This window comes from Numida meleagris, chromosome 2 (assembly GCF_002078875.1).
Source record: "Numida meleagris isolate 19003 breed g44 Domestic line chromosome 2, NumMel1.0, whole genome shotgun sequence".
Taxonomy (NCBI): Eukaryota; Metazoa; Chordata; class Aves; order Galliformes; family Numididae; genus Numida; species Numida meleagris.
This window is the reverse complement of record NC_034410.1, coordinates 31,665,613-31,685,323: the sequence shown is the minus strand read 5'-3', so window position 1 is coordinate 31,685,323 and position 19,711 is coordinate 31,665,613. Positions and strand designations below refer to the sequence as shown.

The 19,711-nt window shown below is 39.6% G+C and overlaps 1 protein-coding gene and 1 long non-coding RNA gene across 4 annotated transcripts in view; one reads left to right on the top strand and one right to left on the bottom strand.

The window, feature by feature from the left end:
• LOC110393944 overlaps nucleotides 1–19,711 on the bottom strand; it is a 143,845-nt gene that overhangs the window by 61,806 nt on the left and 62,328 nt on the right. The window lies entirely within an intron of this gene.
• Nucleotides 5,216–9,102, top strand: NPVF (neuropeptide VF precursor). The gene is made up of 3 exons (XM_021387453.1): nucleotides 5,216–5,542; nucleotides 7,387–7,759; nucleotides 8,634–9,102. Exons 1-3 carry the CDS (start codon nucleotides 5,339–5,341, stop codon nucleotides 8,639–8,641), a joined length of 585 nt encoding a protein of 194 aa, XP_021243128.1. The 5' UTR covers nucleotides 5,216–5,338; the 3' UTR covers nucleotides 8,642–9,102.

The following is a 19,711-nucleotide window of genomic DNA, read 5'->3' as shown; positions in this document are numbered from 1 at the left end:
ATATATATTCTGGATTTAGCTAATCCAGGTGAAAATATCTTTGGAAGCTGTAGATTGATTCATAAGGGCTAGCCTTATAATAAGATTATTTATACCTTGATATTTGCATGCATTTGTCTTTTGCCTACTATTGCCCAGCTAACAGGAAAGCTCAGAGCTACTTGAACATCTGTTTAAAAGCAAAGGTGTGATTCAAGGGGAGTAGTTTCACCAAGTTGTGGGTTTTTTTCCTTACCAAGCCAGCCTACAGAGAGAAGAGTGCCTTCATAGAAGAGTAAATTTCCTTTCAAAATCCCCAAAGCTGACATGATGTCTCATTAATAAAGATAGAAACTCTCACAATGCCCGCAGTAATTGTACAGATTTTGAGGCTTTATACCTGTGGTATTTCACCAGAGTCTTTCCTGATTTAGTACTGGTTTCCTAATGAAATGAGGCAAATCTGTTTCTCTGTGAAGAAATGTGTCTCTCAATGATCCGTTATAACTTTCAAATCTGCAAGCTAAGTTCAGTTGAATTTGGCATGGTAAAAGTGTCACTGAAATTCTACATCATGATAACAGACAAGGCAAGAGAGGACAGACATGTTGCTCATGCAAGGATCCTGCAGTAAGGCTAATTCATAATGTACTTCAGAGAATCCACACTGGCATTTACTCTTCGGTCGTAAAGTCATGGGAAACCAAGCTTCACTGGTTCCGCTGATCACTTAAATATTGATTCTCAGTATGACAGGGAAACTAGGCCTACACACACTTACCATGTCAGGGTACTGACTGACTGCAGTGAAGATATGACTACATTTAGATCCATCTATATTACAGGCAAATACACCTTGAATTGCATACCAGAACTGGGGCACAACATAGCAATGCTAGCACAACTCAGTATTACATACCATAGGAGAGGTTGAAAAACAAATGGAATTGTTTGCCAGTGAAAAAAATTATACATTTTTAAATCTTCTTACTTCAAAATGAGCCATAGAATAGGTCATATAATATATAACAGCAAAATGAATATATTATGAATGATTTATCATTATGGAAATATGCAGATGCTTATTGGTGGCATGAGTCATATAACATGCAATTTTCACAAAATATGTCATTAATAATAGATAAGGGTTTATCACTATATTATTATAAGAAATGGAAAGAACAATATTAAAATTTGTTCTTTCACTGGAATTAAATAATTTACTATACATTGAGTTGTTTATGAAATTGAGTTACTTATGCCATTACTACTAATTACATTTTAAGGTCAAATTTTTAAAGTAGGTATACATCAAGTTACTATAGTAACTCATCACAGACCAGACTGACTTTACTGTTGTGCCAGTAAGTTAAAAGAAATGCTCTTACCTATGCCTACCTACACTAAGTGGGGAGAAGAAGCAAGCACTTCCTTGTCCCCGTTTGTAACATACACGTGCAGGAAAACTCTGTGTTTTGGCTCTGTGAAGCTTACTTCACATGCAGATGGGTGGGCTCATTCCTACTTAACTGTCTGGGGAATTTTCAGAGTGCAAGTTCAGTTATGGTCAAGTCCTCTGAATAGCTTGGCTGATGAGTGATTTAAGACAGCAAGACAAAACAAGTCTGGGACAAGAAGCTAGGAACACTAAAGTTGTTTTTAACAGTACTTAGAGACCCCCCATATGCCTTAAGCTGAACTTTTTGTGGATCACGCTGGAGCAGTTCAGGTATAGACAGCCCTCTGCCCCAGCACTGTGCCACCAACAAATGTGTCTTCCCTCCCAAAATAAATCATTTTAATAAGTCATGCCAGTATGCTCCCTCTGTTCCAAGTCATCTTAGCCAGCTTATGCCACTACTGAAGATGGTCTAAACACAGCAGATTTTGCAGTCACATTGATGAGGACTGCACTTCTTATCTCTTCTTGTATGTGAGATCTCAGGTCTGAGAAGTCCTACCACAGGAAAGATAATGATCAGTCATCATAACTGCTTGACTTGAAAGTTCCAAAGAGCTCCTGATGGCCGTAGTGACATCAGAGGAAAATTAACTCCTGAGAAAGTATGGGGCATGTACAACTCTCTGACTGCCTGGCATTAAAATACCTGAAAACTTTGTTGTACATTGTCTTAGGAAATCAACACATATAGGAGACTAACTGAATGCCAGGAAAAGCTAATACATTCTAGAAAACAGCAATAAATTTTCAAGAATATGAAATAGAATATGAATATAGACAGAACAGTCTAGGGAAAACAGAATTTGTATTAGTGCCAAACAGTGTAGGAGAGTTTTTGGATCTTGCCAATTCCATTTCGTTTAGAAATCAAAATTTTCCACATAGTTAATTGAAAAACCGTGGATCAGGAGTTCATAATCCAGCAGTAACTTAAAGGAAAACCAAATGGCAAATGACCACATGTTCAATACATATTAGCACAGGAATTGCATTCATTATTGTTTTTATTGTTAGCATAAAGAAAAGGAGTTTGGAAAATCCATCTGTTCCCACAGATGGAAGCCCCATGACATGAGGCTCCAGAGAGTCAGAAACTCACGCTCAGTCCTCAGTGAAAAGAGACAACTGCTGCCCCAACCTGCCACAGACCAAGGGGACACAGGTTCTTTTTAAGGTCCTCCTTTTATTCCCTCTGTTTCCAAAGAATTTTGCCTGGATTTACAAATGCTTCTAGCACTCCCAAAACTCCACTCAACCCCAAGAACATTTATTATTTTCCAAACAAAAGAGATCACCTATTCTGAGAGGAGGGCTGTTACCAAGGCACTCTGAGGCAAGGTGATGCTTTCTTACTTCCTATAAGAGGTTGTTTATGTAAATAAATACCAACAACTATGCTTCATTAATCTTTACTGGTCAAGTATCTTTTCCCTTCCCCATCTACCACATCCCACTCCAAAACCATATCTTGTACAACAGGCTCAGAGGCTGCAAGGCAAGGCATTGCCTCTGTGCAGAACTGTGCTTATTTTCCCATAACATTTCATTTTTTTCCAACAGTTTTCTGAAGGAAGTCTCAGATCTTTGAACCCAGCCTTTTCTGCTGTCAGACAGGGCCAGAAGGCAAACACGTACCAAAGAAACAAAGAGAAAATGAATGCAAATAATGTCTATAACAACAAGGGAAAGCTGCACACAAAAGCCAGTAACTAATTAAAATGTATTCTTTTCTCACAAGGACTCCTAATTAGCTCTCTAATACCATTCTCATATAATTTATCAATTTGATGGTCTCCTGTCACATAAGAAATGTGCAGAATCTTCCACAATCTCTCTACCTGAGATAAAGTACAACTTTTCCACTTCCAGCTCTGTGAACAGGATTTCCCTCTCAGGGAAAGGAGACACATCCCTACCCACTGTATCTGACAGATTCACCTCAGATACTGGTAGCAAGCCACCTGGACATATCTACACACATGGCTTACCTCACACAGCTGTGCTTCCAGATGTTACCTCTACATCCAGCTCCCAGGCCAGCACTCCTAACTGGTTGTCTCCACAGTCTCAGCCCTGCTGGAGGAACGGATGGCACAGCAAATGAACACCTTAGTGTCTGAAAATCTCGTGGTTCTTATCTCAGGGACAGGATTACTCCTGATTCCTGAGCTCCAACCCATAGTTCAGAGAACTCAAGGGAAAGTATTCAGCACCCCTCTGATGCAGGTCCACCATTTATCTGGAACAAGCATGGAGAGCAGCAGCAGGTGTGCTGGCACTGAAGCCAGGCTAAAAGAACAGTAGTTCACAGGAATTACCAGGTAAGACCAGACACACAGCCTGTTTAGTCCACTGTTTACTGCTCCTTCAGGGTGACCTACCAGATGCTTCACTAGAATGTGGCCCTGCTACACAATTTATGTTCAGTGTTTCCTTTTATGTAGTTACGGGAACTGGGAAATGGTTTCAAAGTAGAAGGGAAATGGTTTCAAACTAGAACAGGGGAAATTTATATTGGACATAAGGAAGATGTTTTTTACAATGGGGGTGGTGAGGCACTGGAACAGGTTGCCCAGACTGATGGTGGAAGCTCCATCCCTGGAGACACTCAAGGCCAGGCAGGACAGGGCTCTGAGCAACCTGATGCAGCCATAGGTGTCCCTGCCCATTGCAGGGATGTTGGACTAGATGATCTTTAAGGGTCCCTTCCAATTCAAATGACTCTATGATTCTATCAGAGCAGTTTCCTACACGTGAGTTGTGGTACTCGCGAGTCCTAAGGGAGATCTGTTAACTAAAATACAAAGCAGCTTAAACTCTCCAGGATCTTTGTTTCAGAGAAGCTAAAGCAGAAACGACTCCAAGTGTGCCACGCAGCTTTAAACCCATACAAGCAACCATATTAATTCTAAAATGAGTTTATTTGCAAATGCCTCAGATCTGCAGTGCAGTACATACTATCAACTTGTCTAGAGTCCGATTTTCCAGTCTGAATATCTACCAAGAGCAGATTTCTCCTTACGCAGCGGATTTGAAGTATTAGCATAAGAGATTTAGGCAATCTTTTTCAGAATTTAAATATAACAAATAGGAGAATAACACAATATGCTTTCCTGTGGCAGCTTGGCTCAGTGGCCTACCTAGCAATCAATTCAGTGCATGCCTTAAGGGCATGTTTAATATGCAGCCTGAATCACCTTCCAGGACAGAGCAAGCACAGTGCTGTCACTGCATGCAGCAAAGTGGCAGAAGAAGTCTTTTTAAGCACTGCCGTTGGAAATTCGGCCTTAAGAACATAGGAACTAACACAACTTCTGAAAGGTCTAAAAACATAAGTGATGGGCAGGATTTTAAAAAGATGTTCCTAATTCAATCTGAATGCAAATTAATATCTTACATTTAGAGTATAGACACTGTGTGCATCAATAGATCTCACTAATGAAAAATACCTCCAATGATCTGACCAACAACCTCAATATACAGCACTCGATTTCAGTGGGTCAAATGTCCCTTGTTGTATGTATCCAAAAAAAATCATTATGTGATTCAAAAGGACTGCTAAAGAACACACACATAGAGAAAGCTTTCTTTCATAGTACTTCTGAGGACACTGATACCAAAGAAGGAAGTAAGGTGGTTTTGTATGCAAATAGTTGTGATACATTGCAGCTGTTGTATTATGGCTTTGAAATTTAGTTAATTAAGATGCATTTCATTAGAAGAAAATATTTGTAAAGTCAGCTAACAAGAAGCTATGTTGATTAAAAAGGTTCACAAAAGAAATTCCCAACATTCTTCAAATACATTCAAATTACTTCCCTAATTAATTTTAAGAATTGAAGCTTTTGAGATTGATGTCATAGGAAACAGCATCTTTTTGTTTTCTGATCATATAAAATGATGGCAGCTTGCTTTTCTGTAGAGATTCTGAGCTTTCTAACTAAGCTTCATTTGAGAGAAATGGAAGTAATTTCAACCCAGAAGTTTATTCTATTTACTTTGGCTACAGTGGTGTTTCTAACACCACATGGTTCGTGCCTAGATGAACTAATGAAATCCAGCCTGGAGAGCAGAGAAGACGATGATGATAAATACTACGAGGTAAGATTTGTATTACTAAGGTAGTATTTGGGGTAACTGTGGGTCAAACTCTGAGCACTGAATTTTTTGATAAAGGCTCTCCTAACTTCATTCCATAGTGTATGGCATTACAGCACTGGCAGTATAAAAAAGTCTTGTGGAGAGAACTTTCAGGAAATTTGTTTGCTGTCATACACATACTGTGTAAATCAATGCATGTTGCACTTTTCTTGCAATCCAGCCTTGCGATAGGAGAGACTTTTTCTGAAACGTTTCTTACTTACACAGTGGGTCCTCAGTTAACATTCCTGTCACGTACTTTATGTACGTAATATAAGAAATGCATTATTAATCCAAAATTAATAAAGGCATGCTTGTAATATTCAAAGAATAATGATAAACAGAGAGCATTATAAATCTAGTATAGTTAATAGACTTAAAATTCTATTCTGGAAATTGACTATAAACATATCTTTTCAGGGTTGCACATTTGTTATATCTCAGTAGATGCCAGATCAAATTTGCACAGTTCATCTGTGCGCATTTTTTCTTGCCTACCCTGCAAATACTTCCTGGGAAATGAGAGCCAACCTTTTGTTTTGTCTCATCATCATTAGTGTAATAAAGATCCTTCAAACCAAAATACACCTTTAATTATTTTAGTGAAATCTCCTGGTCTTTAGATCTCTCTTTGATATACTTCAGGTGCACAAGTGCAATCAGAGGCATCATTTATTTAACATTTTAATGAAGGAGTATGAACTAGAATGGTTCATTCCTCTTCTATCCCAATAGCTGGGGAAGCCACGAAACACAGATAGAAAATTGAAATTAGGATTAGTAGAATATGTGTCTTTAGCTGCAGTAAAAAATCATATTTTCTCTGCTAAGGAAGACAAAATTATTTTTATTACAAAATAACATCAGTAGGAGTGATTTTCAACACACCCAGAGAGGAAACACTGATAAACAGCTAAGGGTCACATTGATATAGTTATTTTTCAGTGCATTTTACATCATGAAACAGGTAACATACTGAGCTCAGCTCTTTCGTGTAGCCACAAAAACTAGACTTTGTGCTTCTTGGCTCTGACAGCCCAGAAGCAACTGTTGTGTCTTGTGTGCTAATGGAGGATCAAAGCAACTTAAAGCTCAGCACAACTTCTATGCTGTAAGGCCAGAACAGCTTTTGAATGGACTTGACTCAAATACTTTCCATTCGTTTTGCTGACTGTTAGCTCATTAGGATGTTGGGTCAAAAGCATCCACTTAACGCCGAGGAAGAAACGAGGTACACTTCCAGGTGTTTTGGCCCATCCTCCTGTTCATCCAGACCAGATGAGCAAGAGGATGGTATCAAGTCATAACTATAGCCTGCATCTTCCCCACAGACAACTTCAACTAGTGACATTAGCAAATGTGGACCTGATAACTACTCCTGTACACAAAACTGATGGCAGAGTTACCAGCACTAACAACCAGAAATGTTTCCAATTGACTCCATCTGAACAGTTGTGGAAGATGTTACAAAGACTTACTCTTGAGGCTAGCGGACTAAAAAAGTATGCAGGACAACATCTCCAAATGAACTAATCCACACTAGAATGGAGTTCAGCAAATACAGCTAAAAAGCATCAGATAATAGAAAATAATCTGTTATCCAGCAGTTTTCTAAGGAGATACGAAAATAAATACTTTGTCTGATCGGTAGCTGGAATTACACACATTTTTTTCTTTCTTTCTTTCTTTCTTTCTTTCNTTCTTTCTTTCCTTCTTTCTTTCTTTCTTTCTTTCTTTCTTTCTTTCTTTCTTTCTTTCTTTCTTTCTTTCTTTCTTTCTTTCTTTCTTTCTTTCTTTTTCTTTAGATTAAAGACAGTATTTTGGAAGAAAAGCAGAGGAGTCTGAATTTTGAAGAAATGAAAGACTGGGGATCAAAAAATTTCATTAAAGTGAACACCCCTGCAGTAAACAAAGTGCCAAATTCAGTTGCTAATTTACCTCTTAGGTTTGGAAGAAGCAATCCAGAAGAAAGAAGCATTAAACCAAGTGCTTATTTGCCTCTGAGATTTGGAAGAGCTTTTGGAGAGAGCCTATCTAGGCGTGCTCCAAATTTATCATACAGGCTTGGGAGATCTCCACTCGCTAGAAGTTCCATTCAATCCCTTCTAAATTTGCCACAGAGATTTGGGAAGTCAGTGCCCATCAATCTGTCTCAAGATGTCCAGGAATCTGAACCAGGTAACACTTAGCAAGTGTTCAAGCCATGTATTAAAATGTGTATTAAATCATAGCATAGCAATGATCAAACATGGCCAGCCTTCCTCAGAGATTTTCCCTAAGCATTTCTGTATGAGGCCAAATTGCCATAAGAAAGATTTGTAGTTTATGAAGTCAAAAACCCTCTACAAGATCTAGTAGAGGATCTCTTCATGAAATCTTTACTGATGAGAAGATGTGAAGTAATCAAAGCCAAAAAAGCTCTTATGAAAAGGTTAAGTCTGGCAACATTATCTTAGATCACTATTCATTTTGGAAAGTTTAAAGCTTTGGTGAAAAACACTCAATCATAGAAATATCCCATTTCAGTACTATAAAGTTATCTAAAAATTCCTTTCATCTTCTAAATGTATGCAAATTAGAGTAGCAGAAATGTCGAAATTCAAAACTGAATTGCAGCATGTTGAAATGGTCAGAAAAAGATGGTTCTTTTCCTCATCCAAACCTATTTTTCCAGATTGTCCTACTGAGGCAATGACTGAGATTTTGATTTTTTATTCCAAGATAAGAAATCTTTGTGATGTCTCAAAATGTTTTCAGGATAGGAAAACTATTTTCTGCCCATTTGTAAGAATAATTTAAAATAGTTCTTAAATAACAGTTCTTAAATAATAGTTCTTTTCATATCTGCTGCTTTAAACTTGAACCATCTTGTTTTGGAACCAACTACCCTGACTTACTTCTGACATAGGCATAAACTGGAAGTTCAGGCAGAAAAGATTATTGATATTTCAGAAGACAATGTTCTTTCATATTTAATTGGATTTCTTTTATTCCTTTCTCACTATCTCACCTGACTATAACAGATTTGGTTTTATTCTTCTGATATTTTTAGGGATGTGAATTCTAACAATCACATTCACACTGGAATCAAATTATGAAGATGGAAACTGAAAGACTTGGAAAAGATGCAGTGTGTATTCAAAACTAAAGATCTTGAGAAGAAAATGTATATGAGAACTGAAATACAAACCTGTCTTCGTGTTATAATGTACGTATTCTGAACAAACAATTGATGTATAAGGCAATGATAATTGTAGTGAGTGTTGTACCAGTTTACTTCAGTGGTGGTATAGTATAAATTCTATTTACTTCTGTGTGACTTCTGTGTGACTGATACCCTGTTGGCTGTAAAAACTAATTTAAAAACAGTAGCTGCTGAATTGAAAGCATTTTGAGCAAATTTAAAAGAAAAATAGTATGGTACAAATAAAAAGAACCCTACTGTATGAATAACAAATGGAAGCAGAACCAAAATCACTGGTATCTTTGTGTCATATGCAGCTGAAGAAAATCAAGTAAAATGTAGAGAAAGTACTTTTCCTGTTGTTTATGAGTCATGTTAGATATAAATCTGAAAGGCAACTAGTCAGAAAAAAAATCTTCTTGAACACCCACAGAAGAATAGCATCTAACCAAAGTCATGCTGTAGTGCAATTACCTTCTTTCTATATGTAAGACAACGTCTTCCCTAATGTACTACAAGATCTGCCCTGTGGGAGTCCAGATTCCTCTGTTAATGTGAACAACATTACTGCTACTGGATACACAAGCAGAAGGGGCTACTCCATTATAAACCCATATTAATATTTCATATTTCTTATAAAAAACCATTCCCTTCTGAGTGGAATACTGTAAGTTTAGGCTTCCTCCAAAATGTCAGTAAATTTCCAGTAAGTTTTGAAAAGAAGGTGAGTTTGAACCTGTTTACTGGAAGCCTACTCTGGTGGACTGTACCCAAGATCTATGGGATTCTTCCTTCCAGACTCCAGAGGTCTCACTATCCTGACGGCAGGTGCAGCCAGTGGTGGCACTGGGCATTTCCAAAAACACACACGACACATGCCACGCACTATACAGCCACAGCTAACTGCCAACAGACGAGAGCAACACATTTGAAGGAACAACAGAAACACCAGCAGGACTCACACAAGCATAAAATGTCCTGATCCTCTTCTCACTCATAGGCTAATCAGATTCAGAGCTTGCTAGCAGATTTTCCTCCCAAACACAGGTGAATAGGTCCTTCCAACAGCTGTTCTTGACTTGTGGTCACACAAGACTTGGCTCTCACAGAGCCCTGGTCCCTCCAGCGTCCTGACCTAAGAACAGCTCCCACGTCTCTTCTCCTGCTCATCAGCTAATCCAGCTTTAAGTTCATATTAGGGTTGTGTGCGCGCGCACACACACATGCACGAATGGGTCACTCCATTAGCCAGAGCCCTGCAATCATTCTCTCCTCAGACCCATGGATCCCATTGAGACCCAATTTCCATCTCGAGTAGCTGGCACCCAGAGTGCTGTACTTACCCCTTCAAGCTAGCCTAACTTGAAATTTTCCAGTGGGCCATACACAAACATACAAAGCAGAGAGAACATTCATGTTGGAAAGCACACAGTTATTAATTAATAGAATTATAGAATCTATATTAAAAGAAGACAGAGCAGACTGTGGTGGTGAGGCACAAGGCATGACCAGACTAACATAGCAACAGCAGATTGTTTGCATGCAACAAACTTCCTTTAATCCAACAGTGATTCATTTTCCCATGATTGTTTCTCTCTCAACTATCTTGATCCCTTCCTTTGACTGTCTTTGGCCCTCCCCAAAACATCCCCAAATAAGTTTAGCATTTTCCCACATCCCTTTGTAATATCCCATATTAAGTTTTATGTGATCCCACAAGCCCTCTCAAATGTCGCATTTTAAGTTTGCTCTTTCCCATGCTTATTATGAGATCCATGACAATCAGTTACAAAGCACTGGCTGAACCTCACTGAGGCATTGAGAGGTTCTTTATGACCCTATCAGTCAGTGATCTCAGAGTTCTGCTCTTTGTTACTGTCTAGTTATCTCCTCTTCCTCAGAGTTTGAGAATCTGAGTGTTTAGTTTATTGCTTCTCCTGTCCCTTGTCTTGGTATTTTATGCTGAATAACCAGTAATTTGATATCCCTACTTTCCACATATCTCTAGACTAACCTAAAAAAAATGAAGAAATCACAGTCAAATTAATTTTTTTGCCAGATAAATTTATAGTTGGGACAGAGTCTGAGCTGCCATTCCGCTACAAAGCTAATGAGGCTACTTGAAAGACAATACTAATTAATCAGCCTGTGTCTGTTGAATCTACATAGGTCACTCTGAAAGTAATGCCTCCTATTTATTTCCATGGAAACTACAATGGATACAAAGAGGACAATAGCACTAGTTGATAGAGCAAATTCTCAGCTACAGAACACTATTTTTCAAAATAGGCATCACCATTAGCTATGCATTTTTGCGAGCAATGAACAAGAGCCTGCACGCGGTGCTTAGAAAAATCTGCACCCGTGGAGGTGACCCACTGTTTCACAGCTGCTATGACAACATTGTTGTAGGAAAATGTTGCCCACTCAGTCCATGTGCCATTGGCCCAAACAGAAAGTGCCAAATCCAAATTATACAGTGGGTGTGGTAGGACAATCAAGCCAAGATTGGCAATATGCTCCACAGTCTTGAAACTGGGATGGGGTCTGGTGTTATGATGTTGCAAGAGAAAGGCTGTCTTCTTCTCTGGACTGACTGACATTTCTAGTCTTCATCTCTGTCAGCGTTGGGATCTAATGGTCAGAGTTAATGGTTTGTCTGGAATACAGAAAATCCAGAAAGAACACCCTTTTCCTATTCCAAAAAACAGTGCACATCTCTCTGCCCACTGATGGATGATTTTTCTTTGATGGGAAATTCATGTTGCTTCCCCATGGACTGCCATTCTGACTCTGGCTGGTCGTGGTGACACCACATCTCATCACGAGTAACAATGCAATCAGCCTTGTATTGGTTCAATAGGACCTGATGAACTCTCATACAGGGCTCTTTCTATTCCTGTGTGAGCATTCATGGGACCCACCTGGTGCAAACTTTGTGATAGTCCAACCTTAACATTATAATTTCCAGTGCACTGAAGCCAATATTCAGCTCCATACACAGTTTCCTGGTAATAATTGGACAATTTGCATGGATGAGTTGACCAAGATGCTCTTCATTTTATAGTGTGACAGCAGTGCATGACCAACAGAGTGTGCTTTGTCTTTCACATTGCTGTCACCACTGCTGAAATGCACCACCCACCACCTCACTGTGCTCACATCCACTATTTGGTCTCCAGCAACGTTCAGCATATGTCAACAGGTGCCATTTTTTCCACATAGAGGAATTCAGTTCCACCCCTTTGCTTTAGACACATGTCCATGTCAGATGCCATTCTGTCAGACTGTCCCTCTGCTGCCATCTGTCTCATGGCAACAAAATGTTACAGTATATTGGCAGGAATGTTCAACCTCTACTGCCATACCACGAACATCCACCTCTGATGTTGTGGGCCATTATAATAAAATAGGAGGCATTACTTTCAGAGCATCCCTCGTAATTGTATCTGAATTAGTAAGGCTACAGTCCTGAGAATATCTAGTCTGTCTGTTCACTCAGACTGAAACACCAAAGAGAAAGGGAGATCTGAAAATATTATGATAGGACCGCATCTTTTGAAAATAGAGTCCCAAACCAGTCTTTGGGATTCTGAGTTTCGGAAAACACTTTACCTAATAAGTGCTGGGGAACATCACTTTTGCAGCATGGCATGTGAGCACTGCTGTTAAGTCCATGCTGAAGGATATTGGTCAGCAAATTGTTTGTATGGGGGAAAGTCCAAACCCCATGCTACAAAGTGGAGGTTTTGTCATTGCTGCCACCAGAACAGGATATTATTCTTTGTATAATCAAGAATACTGTGGAATTTTTAGTGATTTATGGTCAAATGAACAGCAGAAGGAAATTCCCTGAACTTTGAGTTGTGTTCTGGTCCTGCAAACCCCACTGCATATCATATGCACCAAGAGCAAACAAGATTTCTGAGAATCTCTGAGCAACAATAGGAGCTGCTTTTTTAAGGCACATATCACCTAACAATTGGGAAGGTGTACACATCAACTGGCATTAATGATGGTTGCTATGAGAGGAAAGCAGAAGCCCAAACAATGGCCCAGCAGCAAGTACAATTAGGTTGCCCTCTTATTGCAAGCTCCACAGCATGGACACGGGAGATGGCTGTTGATTTATTTTCCCTCAGCAGAGGAAGAGCTAGGTGAAAAGTACATAAAGGAGGAATTATGCTATGCTGTGCAGAATTTCTGTTTGGTTTGAGAGCACGTGAGCCAAGAAAACAATCATCGGATAGTGCAATGAGAAGGGGCACAATGGGCAACATAGACTGCTATAGCTATTACTCACTAGATTATTTATTATCCGTATATAGATATTATTCATGAATTGAGCAAAAGCAAGGAAAGAACTAAAGTAAATCAAGTGACAGACTATCAAGGCTCACCAGCACAAATTCTGGTAGGATTCAGGAGCTCCCAGCTTTCCCTGCCATACACGTAATATTTATGTCTGTTATTAAAGCCCCCATGCAAAAACAACGCCAGGCTTATTTTAGATTCTGACTTCAGCTCACAGAGAGGACAGCTGACAATCTACTGATTAATTTAAAAGTCTGAGGGCTCATCATGTGGTTGATTGCAATATATCATTTGGACAGATTTAGTGGAATGTAAAGAGACACTGTTGTTTTACCCTCAGAAGGAGTTGAAGGCTTGGGCATCTGGCATTTGAAAATTCCCATTTGTCTGTCAGTTTTCCTACACAGGGGCAGGAAATCAGCCTCTCACACTTCCAAAGACCCAAGGAGCCAGCCAAAGCTGGTCAGTGGAACGGAGACCATTTCTATCCTTATATTAAGAATCTGGCATGCAGGTGCATGGTCAATTGGCACTGCTCTGACTGCAGGCTTTTGGCAAAAGAATCAGCCTTGCTTCTCTCCACCCTATGACTGTAATATCCCGCCATGTCTCCAGTGCCTGTATTAGCTCTCATGAAATGGTAAGGATGGAAACACCCTACAAAATCCTCAGTGTTTTGCTTTCAACTGGCTCAGCTTGCATTGCCCTATAATCACTAGTGACAATCTAAAGGAAAGAGGAAGATTGAGCTTAACACGGGCAATTTTTCAATCTTAGGTTACCTTCAGATGTTTTTGCAACTGCAAAAGATTACAAGCGTGATGGTCTTGGTCCAAGTGCTTACAAAATGACAGGCCACTAGAAATTTCTAACAAGACATTTTAAAAATTGCCCCCTTTTGAAAAGTAACTATTAGCAGGAGTTGAAAATGTTTTCATTAGTGACACCCACTGAGGTATGTCACCCACTGAAGCGTGGACATACACAGATATCCAGTTTGCACTTATGCTACTCAGCAATGGACTTAAGACATAGAGGGGCCTCAAAATACATATGAGGAAAATCTTTACCATCAGTAATGGGGAAAAGAGGTTTACAGAGGGTTTATGTGTGTTTTATCTCAAATGGACAGTGAAATATTTTTTCTATTCTTTTCACAGAATCACACAGAATCACAGGCGCTGGATGGGACCTCTGGAGATCATCTAGTCCAACCCCCAGCTAAAGCAGTTTCCCTACAGCAGGTTGCACGGGAAAGTGTCCAGGCAGGTTTTGAATACCTTGAGAGAAGGAGACCCCACACCCTCTCCAGGCAGTCTGTTCCAGTGCTCTGTCACCCTCACAGTAAAGAAGTTCTTCCACATGTTTTTATGGGCACCAGTTTGTGCCCATTGTCCGTTGTCCAGTCACTACACAACACTGAAAAGAACATGGCCTCATCCGCTTGATGCCTGCCCGTTAGGTATTTATAAGCACTGATAAGATTCCCCTCTCAGTCTTCTCTTCTCGAGGCCAAACAGTTCCAGGTCTCTCGGCCTTTCCTCATACAGGAGATGCTCCAGGCCCTTAATCACCTTTGTGGCCCTCTGCTGTACTTTTCTCCAGAAGATCCCTGTCTTGAACTGAGGAGCCCAGAACCGTATTCCAGATGTGGCCTCACCAGGGTAGAGTAGAGGGGGAGGACTTATGAATGTGGATTCTATGAAGCCCCAAGTTTAGTCCTGTAGTAAAAGAATTACAGGACGAGCTATGTAGACTAGTACTTCTCAGGCAGTGAAAGAAATGATCAACAGCAGAAATAATAAAGAGATATAAAATCATTACTTGTACATAGAAGAAGAATAGAAAATTATTTTTTATTTCTGATAACACAAGAACTAATGGAATGAAAAATATGTTGAATGAGAAGCTTTACCCTAAACTAACAACAGATCTTTAACAGACAATATGCAAACGATGGATTTCGTTGCCATGGAATGCTGTCCACTCCCAATATCTGCCACAAGTTTCTACTGGAGATAGGGTGCTTGGCTCAGAGGAACCTCCATCTTGGCCACTAAGGCCATTCTGGTTTTGGAGAGAGTCTAAGAACAGCTCCTGAATGAGCTGTTGCCTGAGTTGGAAACTCAAAGTTGTCATGTATCCAGTTCTGATGTAATCAGCCATACCTTTTGACAGACTCTGAGCTTAAACCCTGTACTTTCAGAGCAAGCTACTGTCGGGAAAGGGTCTGGGTAAACTCTTAAGAAGTTTTACCTTGTTTGGGTGATAAAACCCTCCCTTTTCTCATACAGAATGTGATGAAGAAGTACTGAAAGATGGAGATACTGATTGCTTTGGAAGGCTGATGCTACTTGTGTAAGAAATATAGGAGGGGTTGTTCTGCAAAATAGTAGAAAGAAGATTTGATGTGAGATTCTCAAGCCTGTTCTGTAACTGGATAAATGGATGTGTAAATGCTGCTTCTAGCACTAAGTAAAGATCTGAGCAAAAGCACAAGGCTTAACTGGCATTTCTAATGATATTATTACACTTAAATCATAGATCAGCCGTATTGTCCTTATCGAGGCATGTCTTTCAAAAATGCACTACTTGTCTCATGGGGAAAAGCAGCAGTACTTGGAACCAGTTGATGACACTCTTAATACCGCTAATAAATTAACGTTAATAGAACTTGAGGGAAGGATCAAATTATTTTGATGTCAACAGAATAGGAAGAAAAGCGAGATGGGCTTCAAATTCCCTTCTACAAATCTAGGAAAACCGTATATCAAATTAGGAATTTAGATTCTCTTCCACAGTTCCTAAGATAATATTTTGCTTTTCCAAAAAATAGCTCCTACGTGTTAGAGCTATTCAAATCTCATGCTGCTCTTTTCAGGGACTTTAGGTCTTGCTAATACAGGAAGTTTGCATTATTCAAGGATATATATTGCCTAAAGAAGCAAAATTTTGAAATGATGGCTGGAGAGTTGTAGAAGATTCACATACTAGGATTGGTACAGCTGTGCTGTCACTATTCAGGTCATTCAATGACTTGCTTTGCTTTACTTTCCTTAACATTTTCAGGATATCCAAAACCAAATGGAGGCATACAGGAAGTGAAATGCGCACAGAATCACAAAGATGGCAGCTCTGGATTCCTGTTTCTTTCTGCTATACAGCAAAAGGGGCAGTATTTTTTGTTATCAGTATGTAGTATAGAATTGAACATATGCAGCAGGATGTTGTCATGATGGCTGGTACAGACCACGTTCTTCTGCCTTGCCTGGAAACATATTCTAGTAAAACAGAAGTCAGTTTATGGTTCAACAGAGTTGAAAGCAAAGCACATATCAGACAATTCCCGCTTTCATTTTCTCAGAATTACTGCAGTTCAGACAAACCTGGTGGGTTAATCTTATGTAAATTGCTAGAGATAACCAATAACCAAACAAGGTACATTCTCAATCCTTTCAGTTACAGCTTCACATTCTACCTATTGTAAAACATGCTTTCTCTTTTTCCTCAGAGATAAGGAATGAAGAAATGGTTAAATATTAGAAACAGGAGCTAAACTACATATGCTGTAACATAGCTCAGATGCACAGACATGCACAGCACAATGCATACATTGTAGGGCATATTAACTTATCATATCTGACTTTGCAAATATCACATCTATAAATATACTTGTAATAAATGATAGATGATCAGTGGTTCAAAACCGGAGACAAGTATTAGGCATGTCCTAATTCAAAACTCTGCTTGGGTTTTGACCCTTAGTCTCTAAATTCATCCTACCTTACATCAAAGAGAACATGCTAAATTACTTCACATCACTGAGAATCAAAGCGTGTAGTAGGTCATCTTATATCTCTGAGGAGCTTTATACCGATTTTATTTCAGTTGAAAACAAATAGATTTACAATTTGTGTAGGTGCTGAACAGAAGTAGCATTTTCTGATGATCCCCACGCACTGTTCATTCCCAGCAGGGCTTAGCTGGCCCATTTGCATGAATTTGTGAGGGAGAACAGACAGGAACTTTGTAAAATCAGCTGCTTCTCTTAGCTGCTCAACTCTGAGTACATAAAGGACATCTACATCTTGGGGTAATAAAAGTGATGAGAATTAACTACATTATAGGACCAATATGGAGAAGTTTATTTGTAAAAGAATGGGGATAAACTCTCTCTGAACTCTGTTGTTGAGGAGAGAGGCTCAAGTTTAAAATAAAAGTATATGCTGGGTCCTGAGCTTGTCTTTGAGAGTGGTTGACTTTTTGGCTAAGCACCTGCTTGCCCTTACAGACCGGCACCGAGCTGCAGGTTTCCTCTCAAGAGGCATCTCAAACCAAATGGTACATCTTGATTCTACAGCTGATTTTTTTGGCAGCCAGGAGTGAAAAGGCAGCAGTTTAATTTAGATACCTACAAGGAAATTAAATACCAGGGAAGGTACGCCAGAGTACCTACAGAGCTATTATACTGGGATCACATATGGCTTGAAACAGAAGCGTGAATGCAGCTTTGTTCTGAATTGCTCTTGTAGTAGAAATGTCAGTTGTATGTGAAAAGAGCAGACTGTTATCAGAATACACTTCCCACACCAGCTCAGCCACTGCTCCTTGCTTCCCCAAGTCCAATCCAGGAAGATATTTCCTAACAAAGGCGTGCCTGCACATATTTATATTGCACATGAATTTATGAATCCCCAAGGGTCACCTGGAGGATTGCAGAGTCCACCCCCATGTCAGATTTACAACTAATGGTAAATGCCTTCTGGGTCTTATTCCCCTCTCATGCCAAGTGCAGCTGGTGCGTGTTGGAATGGGCATGACAGCAGCGCAGTCTGTGCTGCTGCAATAGCCTTCAGTGGGAATTGTTCTAGTTTCCCAGAAAATCAGAGTGATGGGGGGTATGGCTGTCTGTGAAAAGGAGCAGGGAGGGGAAAGTCTGAAGTAAATATACAAAATAATGGCTTTTTCATTGTTGTTGTTTCCCAATAAATATGTTATTACAACAGCAAAATACTCTCATCTTATTAGTGTTACCTTGACAGTGAATAATCTATTCTGTTCTTGTTTTGTGTAACACTCCTCCCTTAAATCACTATTGCATTCTAGGCTCTCTGTTTTTTTTCCATTATTTGTCTGCCATGACATTTACTGTTCAGATCCTTAGCAGCTAGAGAGCATTAGTGCGGCTGCTGTGCATGTATACATCCCTATTCTTTTTCCACGTTTGATCATTTATGGGTGATAAACAGCAGCTCACTTAGGCCTTAAATGGAACTGCACAGCCCAACGCAAAACCCATAAACTGCAGAGTCTTTGTAAAACACAAATTGGCATCATAGTCTGACCTTGCCCCCACTCTGGGATCAATCTAAAGGAACTCCACTGGAATTAGCTCATTTATTAATTGATTGACTTGACAAAGAAACTTTGAGTGGGGTTTTTATAACTAAAGAATCACAGAAGGGAAGAACCTGCTGTACACAGTGATGCAATGTGTGTCATGCAGACAGAAGTGAGACACAGACCCTTGGGCTGAAATGACCTCAGTGGCTAAAAAAGAAATTATTCTTACCTGCTCCTCCTAAGATACAAGTCACATCTTCATATTCTGCATTACCATATAAATCTAAGAAAACTGTGTGTAATTAATTTGACAATTTAGATAGTCTAATGCTCAGATAAATTATATAAGTAAATACAACATACACTGAAAAGCTGTCTTGGGAATACAACCTTTGACGCTTGTTTTGTAAAGTAAAAGCCGAACGTCAGGAGTAACGAAATGCAAAGCAAGCGTTTGAAACTCCCGTCTTGGAGAAACTGCAGCACCGCCGTGTGGCCACCTGAGGGCAGAAAGAACACTCAAAAACGCATTCCTTTACAGACTGCGCTGCTGGAGCCGTGAGAGGCTAACAGAGGAGCTGGGAGATGGACAAGGCTCTGAGCACCCTGATTCAGCTGTAGGTGTCCCTGTTCATTGCAGGGGAGTTAGATTAGATCGCCTTTAAGGGTACCTTCCAATTGAAACGATTCTATGATTCTATGATATTTCATTTATTCCATGTGGAAATGTATACTGCTTTAGTAACTGCCTCTGCAAATCTTTTCTGTATTAGTTAATGAAAAGTTTGAAACAGCTCTGATCTGAGAACATTCATATGCAAAACAGAAACAGCTGTTTTATCTGTGTGTCAGAAATAGCAAGTGACTTTATACCTTGGGAGCTGAATATTCTGCTTAAGGCAGACTACCTCCAGTTCACAAGCTGCCTTGTTGCAAGGCTCCTTCCTCTCTTTGCTCCAGCAAGAGGGATCATTTTCTTTTTCACACTTTCCACAAAGCTGCCCCCAACATGGGGACACCTGTACCTGTCCTGGGTTGTAGGGTAATGGGAGCAAAGAGTCAACTGGCCACTGGTGTAACAAGCAAAAAATGTGGGCAAGATCTCAAAAAGAGCCATATACAGATAAAAACAGAAGGAACTCAAAGGGAACTCGGTACAGTATGTTTAACTACATCGCTTAGTAAAGTTCTCAACCTTGTAGTGTCATTTTTAGGACTGGGTTGAGCTCAACTTCTTTTATGTCTCCTAAATAACCTGGGAAGAATTATAAGCGATGGAATACTTCTTA